This window comes from Vigna umbellata, chromosome 3 (assembly GCF_029865625.1).
Source record: "Vigna umbellata cultivar VRB3 chromosome 3, Vumbellata_1.0, whole genome shotgun sequence".
Classification (NCBI taxonomy): Eukaryota; Viridiplantae; Streptophyta; class Magnoliopsida; order Fabales; family Fabaceae; genus Vigna; species Vigna umbellata.
Window position 1 is genome coordinate 17649595 of NC_142167.1, and position 11583 is coordinate 17661177.

The 11583-nt window shown below is 32.8% G+C and overlaps 3 protein-coding genes across 5 annotated transcripts; 1 reads left to right on the forward strand and 2 right to left on the reverse strand.

The window, feature by feature from the left end:
- Window positions 1-1379: 1379 nt before the first annotated feature.
- On the forward strand, window positions 1380-1762 carry LOC124842208 (ATP synthase small subunit 6, mitochondrial-like). The gene is made up of 2 exons (XM_047318645.1): window positions 1380-1604; window positions 1716-1762. Exons 1-2 carry the CDS (start codon window positions 1484-1486, stop codon window positions 1760-1762), a joined length of 168 nt encoding a protein of 55 aa, XP_047174601.1. The 5' UTR covers window positions 1380-1483.
- A 2583-nt stretch (window positions 1763-4345) lies between these two features.
- Window positions 4346-8160, reverse strand: LOC124842156 (Protein-tyrosine phosphatase-like, PTPLA). Of its 2 annotated transcripts, none has more exons than XM_088108530.1 (9): window positions 7981-8160; window positions 7823-7908; window positions 7090-7137; window positions 6902-6990; window positions 6402-6455; window positions 5831-5898; window positions 5667-5716; window positions 5410-5507; window positions 4346-4648 (listed from the first exon to the last, which is right to left on the reverse strand). In XM_088108530.1, the coding sequence occupies exons 1-9, from the start codon at window positions 8037-8039 to the stop codon at window positions 4625-4627; spliced, it is 576 nt and encodes a 191-aa protein (XP_087964656.1). In that variant the 5' UTR covers window positions 8040-8160; the 3' UTR covers window positions 4346-4624. The 2 variants fall into 2 exon arrangements, with proteins under 2 accessions (XP_087964656.1, XP_047174535.1); XM_047318579.2 differs by having other exon boundaries at window positions 4346-4704; window positions 7981-8158.
- Window positions 8161-9713: 1553 nt separating this feature from the next.
- On the reverse strand, window positions 9714-11114 carry LOC124842204 (transcription factor MYB59-like). 2 transcript variants are annotated; one of them, XM_088110204.1, is made up of 3 exons: window positions 10895-11114; window positions 10704-10833; window positions 9714-10523 (listed from the first exon to the last, which is right to left on the reverse strand). In XM_088110204.1, exons 1-3 carry the CDS (start codon window positions 11028-11030, stop codon window positions 9995-9997), a joined length of 795 nt encoding a protein of 264 aa, XP_087966330.1. In that variant the 5' UTR covers window positions 11031-11114; the 3' UTR covers window positions 9714-9994. The 2 variants fall into 2 exon arrangements, with proteins under 2 accessions (XP_087966330.1, XP_087966329.1); XM_088110203.1 differs by having other exon boundaries at window positions 10923-11073.
- Between the last annotated feature and the right edge of the window lie 469 nt (window positions 11115-11583).

Below are 11583 nucleotides of genomic sequence, written 5' to 3' on the forward strand. Positions count from 1 at the left end.
GTATGTTGGCTGAGAAGTTGATTCAAATGAACCCTGCTTTGGTTATCTTTACATACCTTCATCTTCTGGTAGAGTGGCTCCAAAAGCTAAAGAGAGAAAGAAAAAAGTAAGTAGGAGCTGAAGGAGGAAGAAATGAGGTGAAGCCATGTTCATGTGGTAGTTGATTTCATGATGGAAAATAGCTTCATGAAAAGGGACATCATGAGTGGTAGCAACAGTACTTGTTCCGTATGGCTTCAGTTTGGGTGAGAATGAGAAACAAATTCAACTCAGAGAAAAGATTTATATGGATATTAACACAAAGTCAACTCTTGAAGAATTTCCCACTTGCTACTTTTATAAGTACTTCAAAAGGAGATTTCCATTTTAAATCAATGAAAAGAGAAAAAAAGGAAAGTGATCAGTGTAATACTTGCTGACACAGTAAATGATGAAGAATTATGTTTCTTGTTGGTTGTATATTTGAATGGTAGGTAGTTGTAAAAGTCAACAAAAACAATAATAATAATAATAAATAAAGCTTTGTTTTTGTTTGGTTGTTGTTAATTATGTCATTCTTGAGTTATTTGACATAGTCATGTTGTAGCTTGTTTGTCTTAAAAAAATTTACCTTAAAGTTTACAACCATATTTTATATACAATAGCTGCAATATTTTATAGGTAAGTTGGTTTCTTGTTCACGATAAAAGGTGGAAAAAACAAAAAATATATGATATAGTTTATATGTATACATATGTTACAAGTTAGTAATAAATGAGAAGGACATGGTAAAACATTTTTGTTTTCGGCATGGGTCGATGTCAAGAGTTTAAGTTGTGTCGTATTGTTCAAGGTTTAAATGTTGTTAGGAGTTCAAATGTTATGTTGAACCGTTTGTTTAAATTGTTGGAAGAATACATATAGATACGTAACCTATCTCCTTATATCAAACTTTTATTTATAAGTTTCGAAACCATTTTTCTTGTTAACTTTAGTCTAAATACAATTTAATTATGTTAATTATTCTTTATTTTTAAGTTGATCAACATTAAAAGTAACATATTTATCGTGATTAATTACCGATCGATTTGTTTGTTAACAAATCGGGTTCACTAATGATTGCCTAAATTACCCGAGTTATAATTGATGGTATGATCATACGTTACAATTTTGAAACCAAAACAGTAAAATAATAAAAAAAATATGAGCATGTTCATGTATGCTTTTGAATGTTTTAGTTTTGATTTTGAAAACTTTAAATATAATTGCCTTCTTATTCGGCCTTCTGAAGCCAGAGCAGCCCAACGAGCATGCCTTCTCTATCTGGGCCTCTTTTGAAGCCCAATTAAATTTGGATTGGATCTACATGGATTCACAAAAGGTATAACCAGGGAATCTTTTAGATCTCTGTTTAGGCAGCAACGACTACGATAAGAAAGCATCATAAGCTAGCTTGAGAAAATAGCATTGCATTAGCAGCAGCGTTGATACAAAGAGGTAGAAAATGCGAAAGTTCGATCCATGGCTCGTTTTCTTCAAGCGCGAATGGGAACGGAACTGGCCTTTCCTCGTTGGATTCGCAGTCACCGGAACCGTAATCACAAAGTTCTCCCTCGGCCTTACCGGTAAATCACCACATCAATCACTCTCTCTGTCTCTCTTTCTAATGAATTTAACTGTGTTTTCTCTTTGATCGAATCGTAATTCAGTAATTCTCTGTCTCTTGTTCTTTGCAGAGGAAGACGCAAAGAATTCGAAGTTCGTTCAGGCGCACAAAAGGTAACCCTATCTGCGAGGCGTTTTGATTTGTGTTTTGGTTCTTTAGTATTTGGTACGGATGTGTTTCTGCCGTTTCAGAGTGTTGAATATTTGAGCGGTTGAGGTTGTTTATTTGTCTTTTGTAGTTTCTGAATTTTGTCTATTGGAAAATGCTGATTCCTCTTTGAAACATTGCTGTACGTATACGTGATGTGTCGTTCTGTACAGTGTTAGCAATTCAAAGTGGCGAATAGAGACAGTTGATTGATATGGAAATTCACTGATTTATTCTAACAATCCATTTGCTCTCAATTCATCCTATTTGTACTGTTTACACTCGACTTCCTAACGGAACCATGATATCGTTATATATCACAAGCTCTAATAGAATTGGTAACCAGCAATTATAATAAAGTTTATCCCTTTTTTTTATAATAACAAAACTCTAAGCGCATTACCTACTTAATTTTTCTACACTTTGCGGCAAAGATGTAAGAACTGAACGTGGACGGGCCCAACCAATTAAAAGATTTGCAAATGCAGTTTTGTTTAGTTCCATGCTTTCTTTGGTGTCTTTGACTTCTTTATAGCGATATTTGGATATGATCGATGTGTGAGCAATTTTCTCATTTAATATTGTGTTCGTAATTCTAATAAAGGTTGATAATGTAATCTTTGAAATTCATCGTCCAGAATTACTTGAATTATCTTACTGCGTTGCTCCTCTCACAGAAGGGTGCATTTCCTTTCTGAGCTAGATATGTATAAAATCTAGCTTGTTGTTGACCCCAACTGTTAGCCTGATCACAGCTATGTTAGCATCTTGGTCAGTGGTCATATCAGGCTCAATTTTCAGTTGCCTTTTTGTCTGTAGACAACTGTGACAATGAATGTGCTTGTTTGCTCTCAAACCTGATATGCTGGACAGGAAAATAATCTTTCAAGAGTTGATGGAAGCATATTTTTTAACACTCGAATGACCCCTTTGGTTTATTAAACTGAAGTAATGATCCTTTGGCTATAATTGATGAATTATTAGAGATAACTCATTATTGTCAACGATTTTACTACGGATTTTGCTACTATACCTGATTTGTTTCATGCTCTATCTGTTATGTTATTAGGCATGCGTTTAAATGCAAGAATTCTAATAATTGGTCATTGTGGTGTTCATATGTATTTCAGGTGACTTCTAAATAGTGAGATATGCACTGGCTTTGCACTGTGTTAGATTTGTCAAGATTACTTTGTTTGTCTTGATTCTATGGATTGTAATAACATAAGAGAGATGCTGTGGATGATCTCTCTAAGCCTGTATCCCATGTTTTTACATTCAGTTATGGTTGTGCCAATATCTGGTTGAAGAAAAGCCACAATGGTTATAAATTTCTGATTCAAGTTATTTCCTTCATTATCATACCTATCCCAAGTGTAGTTTTGCCTGTAACCTCCATAATCTTGCGGGAAATTGACTTTTTTAATAGCGTACGTTCTGTGCCTTGCTAACATGTTTTGTTACTTTTCAGTATTGACTGCGGGGCTAGTTATCTTAGTTCACACTAAGCTGATTAATTCAGAGTGAAAAACCTTCCTAATGCTGTGCAGTGCAGGGCAGTAAAATTGCTGCCATATTTTAAAGACTAATTGAGTAGTAATCATTTTGAAAAATAATGCCCAAAACTGATGCATGCTTTATATGGAGATAAAAAAGAAGATTGACAAGGAATATGGACACAATATAACCTGCATGAGTGCATATGCAATTTGAATGTTCACATTTTCAAAATTTGAAGCATAAGACTTCTAAATACTTAAGATTAGAAATAAGTATTCTTGGATAACCATTTTAAAAAGTTATATATACCTCTTAATCTTAGCTACTATTCAAATAAGATTTCAATAATCTAAATTTTAATAACAAATATCAAAGTTTACCCTGTCGTTTTTCTTTTCTTTTTTACTGATATTGTTTTTGGGCAAGAAAAACTTCAATTGAATCATAGCATGTTTGTTCAAAACTTATAATTTCGGCCATAAAAGTGGTAACAAACGGAGAAGTGAGTTATTTCGTTCCCCACTTTTAAGTATCTTCGTTTATCACTTTTTTATTTTAGAATGAAGAAAATGTGTATATATATATATATATATATATATATATATATATTATTAGTCCGTTGATCCTAAAGTTAATTTGGGACCCATCATCACCCATTGGTCACAGTCGGTGATGCACCCTCGTCAAATCACATCAAACCGTAAACGTGGCTTCACCGGAAGAAAACGGAGGCCCCGACCGCAACCACTTTTTCTTCATAAACAAATTCTAATTTATATGAAATATGTAATGAATTAATCATCTGTCAATAATTGAAATATTTCTTTAAAAGCTATATTTAAAATGTTTTTCAACTAAATAAGATATCAAAGTTTCTCCTTTTTGTGTTACAAGTTAAACAAGGTGCAGTATAATGCTTACTTTCAAGAAGACCATAAACTCGAAATGCAATATTTCAGAAGAATGGACTAACTCATTTTATCAACAGGCTATCATTGTTACTAGCTGTACAGCAATATAAATTTACCAGGAAGAAATCTGTATACACAATACTGAAGGTAAAAACATTGCAAATCGTTTTCTCTTCCAAATCTTACCATATTACAAGGAACAAATCCATTATTTGACACTAGAATCCAATCAACAAAAAAATTGGAAAGGAAATAAATAAATTTCAGAATGAGTGTCTCCAGTGCCACAAAGAAAGTCATTCATTTTTTTAACAAAATACATGTTGTATCAGAAGTTTAATCATCACTCCAACTTGACTAACCAAGAATGGTGTCTATAAAGTTTTGTAAAGCTCCTCAAGCCGTTTTCTTGTCATGGCGTTTATAAAGTTTCGCACGTCGTTGCCTGAACATGTGCAGGTAAAGTTTGAACCAAAGAAATGGATAAGCTACAAGTACAACCTGAATGAGAGAAATGAAGAATAAATTAAAAGAATAAATAATTCATGGACGTACATGAGCTACAATTGAACAGAATTAAATTGAAAGGGTCACAAAGGACATTTGATATGCAGCAAAAACCAGTTTCAGTCAGCTCCCAACACTTGGGTGCTCTTGGAGGAGCTTATATACAGTTAATCTGGACTTATCTTTTTGCATCACCACTTCAATAGTTGTTTGTTAAAAGTTATGAAAATAACTTATGACATGTTTATAAGTTGCTTTTACTTACTTCAATACGATCTTCCGAATAGTTTATTAAACAGCTTACGGAAGACATGCAAACAGTCTAATCTTATTTCCTTTTTTATCATAAAGTCATATTATGTATAGTTGCTTACATTACATGGTGAGCCCTTCTTCAATAAATACTTAATAAGAGTATGCTAGTATATTTATGAAAAAAATATGAAGAAAAATTTATGAGTTTTTCCACAAGTTAAAATTAATTAATGCAGAAATTGAAAATAAAAATTTAAAAAGACTATATGAAAAGAGTTTCTACAAATTAATTTATAAATAAGCTAATCTTAGTTTATAAAGAAATTCAATTGATTTTCTTTCTTATTTTTATCTTCTAGATGTGTTTATGAAAAAGTTTATCTTCTAGATGTGTCTCATCTCTTTGAGGCTATGGATTATTTGTTACTTATAAGAACTTACTACCTTAAGGAAATCATAATAACTAAATGGGAGGCCTGAAAAGGAATCTGCATAGAGATTCTTCTTCTTTATAATTGGAAGCGCCTGGTACATTGTCCATACTGCAATATAATACATATATCAGTTACTTTATGCAGGGGCTGATGGCATTTGATTATGAAAGGAATAGCTAAGAAGTCAAGCCTATAGTAAAATCGATTTAAAATTCATTCAAAAACGGAATTCCGAGATAGAAGGGAGGTATTGATTTATGAACTCACTTTCACCAGGACCCACTCCCAAAGGATACAGCAGAATAAACGTGGTGTACCTAATTAAAGGATAAAGCAACAAGCATTTACTTTGAAAAGAGTACTCTATTAAAATAATCGAAGATATTAACTTTGTTCAAGCTTGAAGTATGTGGCATGTGATAGAAAAATACCTGAGATAGGTCATCCAAGAAGGACAATTTCCCGAACAACTGAAAGCATAATGTGAATACCTAACGACCTGCATCTCCAAAGATTGCGACCCAGTCATCTTTCTTACTTGGAAAATGATCATGATATATTTCTTTTATACCACAATGTTCATGGATCAGACATAACAAACCATTGGTGCCGTAGAAATAAATATCAGGCTACAGTTAACACTACACGCCATGAAAAGTCACCCGATATTCTCTTAAAAAGAAAAAAAAAATATATTATAGGAAACCTATAGGGATGACATAAACTAGGGGTTAAAAGAAGTTTGGGAACATTAAAGGTGAATTCGAATCCATAATATCCTAAAAACTTGTAAAAAGTGAACTTTCATGTGTTATGAAGAAATGTTCCCTGTTATTGCTCTACTGAAAACATCAGACATGATCAACAGTGACTCTTTTTTCGGGTGATACGTACATGAATTGTTGCTTTAAATGGTTATGTAACAACTGTTTAAAGCTTAAAGCAGAAGGTAATGCTAGAAAATTCAATGAACTACATCCAATAATAAAATAAGCAAATTACCTCACCCATGCTCCATGCAAGAAAAGTGATAAAAACTGAAGGAAGTTCCTGGAGCTACAGAAAGCATGAAACAAATAACCAAAGTTAGCTTCTGTGTCTGATTGTCAACCATTGCATACGCGAGTAAACATTCAAATTAGTCCTCAGGAATTTAAGGGTCCTACGTTTCATTATGGTTTTACATAAAAGAAATGATGATATTAATAAAGTAACAGGATTTTCATAAAGTGTTCGCTGTAAATAATTTCAAAAACTAAATGTAGTGGTTCATTCCATGAACAAGAGCATATGGAAACGAAAGTGGAAAGAAATGGAACTATATCATTCAAAATGAGTCTTGCCAACACATGTCGCACTTGTGAAAGAATAGAAAAAAATTAAAAAGCACTTAGCCAAAAAAGGTAAAACATTAATAAATTGGGATAACATTTTCTATTTCTGTGGCATACTGAATTTTGGCAAAACAAAAGGACAAGAGAACTGAAAGTAAGCCATAAAACCTCATCAAGTTTCCGAACAATGGCAAGCACAAAGTGGGTCCTTCCTCCCCATTGCATAAGAGGAAGCAAAACTCCGCTGGGCACAATACCTGAAATTGACTCGTTAAAATTGCTTCTTAAAATTTAAACTAAAATTGTGTTCTACCAACAAAGCAATCCAATTTCATTCACAGTGGTGGCAAACGCACCAATGGCTCCGTGTATAACTTCCAAGAATGCAGCACATTGCAGAAAACCTTGCATCAAGTACCAAGCAAGAGCAAATATTAGGCTTAATTAAACAAATATACAATCTTCACGTTTTAATCTCTACTCTTCTTAAACATTACAGTTTTAGTCTTTACCGCTACACTTCTTAATTTATTTTAGTCTCCTCCCAAAGTAAGTACTAAAACAAATTCAAAAAATTTTAAAACTTTTAAAGGGACTACCATAATTTATAAGGATATCAGTGTAATATAATGTTGTCAAAATAATTAGAGGATTTTCTGCAAAAATGAAAGATATCGAATTAAACTTAAAAAAAAAGTGTAATTTACTTTGTTAGAATTTAAAAATTCAAATAAAAATTTATAAAATTAACATCTTTTTATCTCTAAATATATTACTATTATTATAATCACTCATTGTATCCAGCGGACTGACCAAATGACAAAATGAGATTAATTTCGGAGAATTAACAGCAATGTTAAAACATTCGAGTGACTTATATGACTTTTTTAGCAACATAAAATTTTAATGACTAAATTTGAACATTATCTCGATTCAAAAAAAGTATGCGAAGTAACTAAAATGCAAGCATTGGAAGAATAAATAACAAAAGAGTAATTAAACTGAAAAAAGTTAAAACAAAATAAGCTGAGTGCGTTGTTTTCAGTGTATAATAGAATTGCGAGAAGGGTATTTTGGGAATGAACTGACAAATCAAGTTGCCGGCGGAAGCATAGGTTCCGTTGATGGAGGCAGTGGCGATAAGATTGTACAAAATCTTAATCAACGAAAGCGTCCTGCGAGTGAGAAATTAGCGAGTTAGAAGAGAAATTGAAGAAAGAGATGAGATGAAGAATTGTTATTTGTACCATCCAACGGTCTGAAAGGAGTTGTAAGCGAGAAGATAGAATGTGGAGATACGAGACATTCTCCGTCTCTGGATTTCTCGTTTCGTTTCCCTCTTCTCCTTCCCTAGTTCGCCGGAGATGTCTATAATAAACACTCAGCAGCTACCAATCGCAAGGGTTCACTTCTATTTTGAATCATTTTTATATATTTTTCTCATATATTATATATTTATTCTTTTACAAATATCCATTTTTTTTTCTATCGTCGTCTCTATTATTTATGAATAAAAATAAAATAAGTTAAAGGGCAATAATATCTCAAGTTTTGTAATGGTGAATAACCGTTATTTCTAAATTATATTATTTAATAACTGTTTTTACTCAATAAATATATTCTCATCTTCGCGTCGTTTCCAGAAATTAGTATTTAATTTAAGCAAAACGCACTTCAAACAAGATAATTTAGAATTGAAGTCGTTCAATGAATCAAATCTCATTATAATTAAGTGAAGCACTCTTTTACTTAATTTAGGTTTGATTCGTATTAGTTGTCTTTTTATGAATAAATGATACGTAAGTGCTCCTATTTGCAAAGTTAATTAAAAAAAAATGTTACTGTTAGGTCAATGTTAAGAAAATATCTAGATAAGTGGTATCCAATTCAGCTCAACGTGCATTTTCATTAATCTAATTTTCTTGTTAAATCAAAGCAGAATATTTAAGTCAGGACTAGAAAATTTAAAAGATTACGTTCTAAATAATTCACGCAATTAAACTTCAAATATATAATCTAAAATATATCATAGGAATAGTTTACACTTTATTTTAAAATTTCTGCCACTTTGTTTTAAGAAAAAAATTCTGCAATGCTGTTTTTTTATACAGTTATTTATAGTAAATTGTACTCCAAAAAATTTGTGAAAAAATTATTTTTTATTTAATTCAAATTTAAGTAATCATGTTTCACATTTTAATTTAAATAGAAAATTAACCTGTTGCACAAAAATTGTCACACCCGTACCCATAAAAGTCTATTTTATTTTATATTTAGATTAACTTAAGTTTGAAATGGGTGGATTCCCGTAATTTTGATTTTGATTTTATTAAAAAAATTATTTTATTTCCTTTTTTGGATTTGAATATTCTTGTATTATTATTGTTTATTTTTGTCTGGGATAATGATACTTTAACAATATTTTGTTAACAACATTTTAACATTATCTACGTGTCATTCTGTGATTGAGTGTTTATGATTATTATTATTGATTGTTGAATAATTTTGGACCAATCACATAATGACACTAAACAATATTAAAATATTGTAAAAAAATGTTGTCAAATTTTGCCTGCGTCTTGTCCTTACATACGAAGAGTAATAATACATTTGAAAAGGTAAAAAAGAAGTATGAAAACACGTGGGAGATGCATGTAAATTAAGAAAATGTAAAACAAAAAAGTTGACATAAAAAGTAATGTATAAAAAACAATTTCTCTTACGAAAAACAATAACAAAAGCATACACTTCAAATTCATAACAATCTTAACCCACTATTAATAACTCTGAAAAATGTTTTTTTCTTGTAATAAAGCAGAACCATAAGTTCACTAATGCGCCACGTTGACTATCCCGAAAGGTGTGTCGGGTGCATCTGATACTGTTCTTCTGCTTGGAAAGGTGCACACAAATTATTCACGCATTAGCAGTTAGTGGCTGATATGAATTTAATATGTTTGAAATGAAGTGCCATAATGGATAGGTGCCAGACCAGAAATTAAAACTTCATTTTAAAAAGTGCTGATGTATATTTTACATTCAGAACATTCAACCTCCCCTATTGGATGTTGGTTGAAGCAAAATCACAAACACATAGACTACAGTCATATCGGGGTCGATTACAGCTGTGTCACACTATGGAGGACCATGCCGAAAGCTCAAAGACACTGTGCTGTACATTTCAAGCCTTCTTCTTATTCCGACAGATGGCACAGACAACGTTACAACATGATAATGATTAAAAAAATTAGGAATCCCTAGTTAGCCAGTTAGAAATGCATTCCCCTGTTCGTAGCAGGAATAATAGTATTGGTCACTTGATGCAGGAAACAACATCTTGCTACTTTCTTCTTCATCCATCACCCATAAGGGGTGAGAAGAATTGTACTCCCATGATGATGGAGAATAAATCATTGCAGGTGGAGAAGAGAAGTTGCAACCCTCTTGACTCTGCAATTCGTACAGAGGTTGTTGCTGAATAGTATCATCTTCTGACAAAACAATATCTTTCCATATATCATCCAAAGAGAACTCTTCTCCAGCACTGATCAACCCTGTTACATCATCGTATCCATATCCACCTGTGTCGTAAAAGCTCTCCTCTCCAACCTCTTTGGAAGCATGTGAATCCACAGCATGGTTGATTGAGGACAGTGAAGATGATGACGAGGAGGAGGATGGCGATGCTCGTTTTTTCTCTAGAGCCTTCTTTTTCCTCATGAAAGTCCTCCAGAAATTCTTAATCTCGTTGTCAGTACGGCCTGGTAGCTTCCGAGCAATTCTTGACCATCTGCAAGGGACCATGAAAGTGAGCAACGCAATCGAAGTAACCAATTAACAAAATAAGTGAAAAAATTGACAGTATGAAAGGAATGATGAGTGGTGGTGTTGCATAGAGTAGGAAAAGATGAAAATTTGGAGTGATCATAAGCAGGTAGCTTATAGATGAATTTCTGCATGGTTCTCAAACCTATTTCCCCATTTGGAATGAAGCTCCATGACGAGGTGTTCTTCTTGGGATGTCAGCTTCCCTCGTTTGAGATCAGGGTGGAGGTAATTAACCCACCGTAACCTGCAACTCTTACCTGTTCTATTCAAACCTACAACAAAGTGACGTGGTTAAAGGGTGCTTAGATTGAAATATTCATACCTATTATTCACTGTCTCCCTCCACCTTCAAACCTGATACCTTTGCTATAAAGTCCCACCTACGATCTCCAAACATGTTTACAAAATACACCAGTTTCAAGTCCTCCTCTTCTGTCCACGGACCCCTTCTCATTTCTTCCTGAACCATTTTTTTCTCCTCTTCTAACTCTTCGCTTGATAACTTACGGATTCTACCACCCTACTACCACTATTTATATGTGGTTTTCCCACTCTTCCTAATTCTCTCGCTTCATTTTTATAATAAGCAAGTCTGCATATCCACCGTCCATGTGGTGCACGCATGCTCATTCATCGTTAACTTTTCTGTCGCCAATTCAGGATGCTGACGTCACCCATCACGACTACATAATAAAGGAAGTGCATCAATCTTTCATTCTAACTTTCTCAATTACTTTTTATTTGCACCAATCATGCTCACTCTTACAGATTTGCATAAGGGGGTTCTTCTGGTTAATTACTGTTTTGGATCATATTACTGTCGCGGTTAATAAGCTGCAACGTGTTACGAAACATCTCTTATATAGTAAAAGTCTGTCGGATTTTTTTTTTTTATAAATAATGATATTCCGACAACATTTCATAATTTTTTTTGATAATATTTTAATATTATTTATGTTTCACTGTTGATCTAAAATTATTTTAGAAATTTTGCCAAATATTATTATTCTTTTTATACGACA

What these genes read in the sequence shown, in the direction of transcription:
- LOC124842208 (XM_047318645.1), top strand. Translation starts at nt 1,484, where the DNA reads ATGCGAAAGTTCGATCCATGGCTCGTTTTCTTCAAGCGCGAATGGGAA. An exon ending in GTTCTCCCTCGGCCTTACCG is followed by an intron (nt 1,605 to 1,715) that starts GTAAATCACCAC and finishes TGTTCTTTGCAG; the next exon opens with AGGAAGACGCAAAGAATTCG.
- LOC124842156 (XM_047318579.2), bottom strand. Translation starts at nt 8,039, where the DNA reads ATGTCTCGTATCTCCACATTCTATCTTCTCGCTTACAACTCCTTTCAG. An exon ending in TCCTTTCAGACCGTTGGATG is followed by an intron (nt 7,909 to 7,980) that starts GTACAAATAACA and finishes TCTCACTCGCAG; the next exon opens with GACGCTTTCGTTGATTAAGA. An exon ending in TTCCGCCGGCAACTTGATTT is followed by an intron (nt 7,138 to 7,822) that starts GTCAGTTCATTC and finishes ACTTGATGCAAG; the next exon opens with GTTTTCTGCAATGTGCTGCA.
- LOC124842204 (XM_088110204.1), bottom strand. Translation starts at nt 11,030, where the DNA reads ATGGTTCAGGAAGAAATGAGAAGGGGTCCGTGGACAGAAGAGGAGGAC. An exon ending in TTTGAAGGTGGAGGGAGACA is followed by an intron (nt 10,834 to 10,894) that starts GTGAATAATAGG and finishes ACTTTGTTGTAG; the next exon opens with GTTTGAATAGAACAGGTAAG. An exon ending in CATTCCAAATGGGGAAATAG is followed by an intron (nt 10,524 to 10,703) that starts GTTTGAGAACCA and finishes GGTCCCTTGCAG; the next exon opens with ATGGTCAAGAATTGCTCGGA.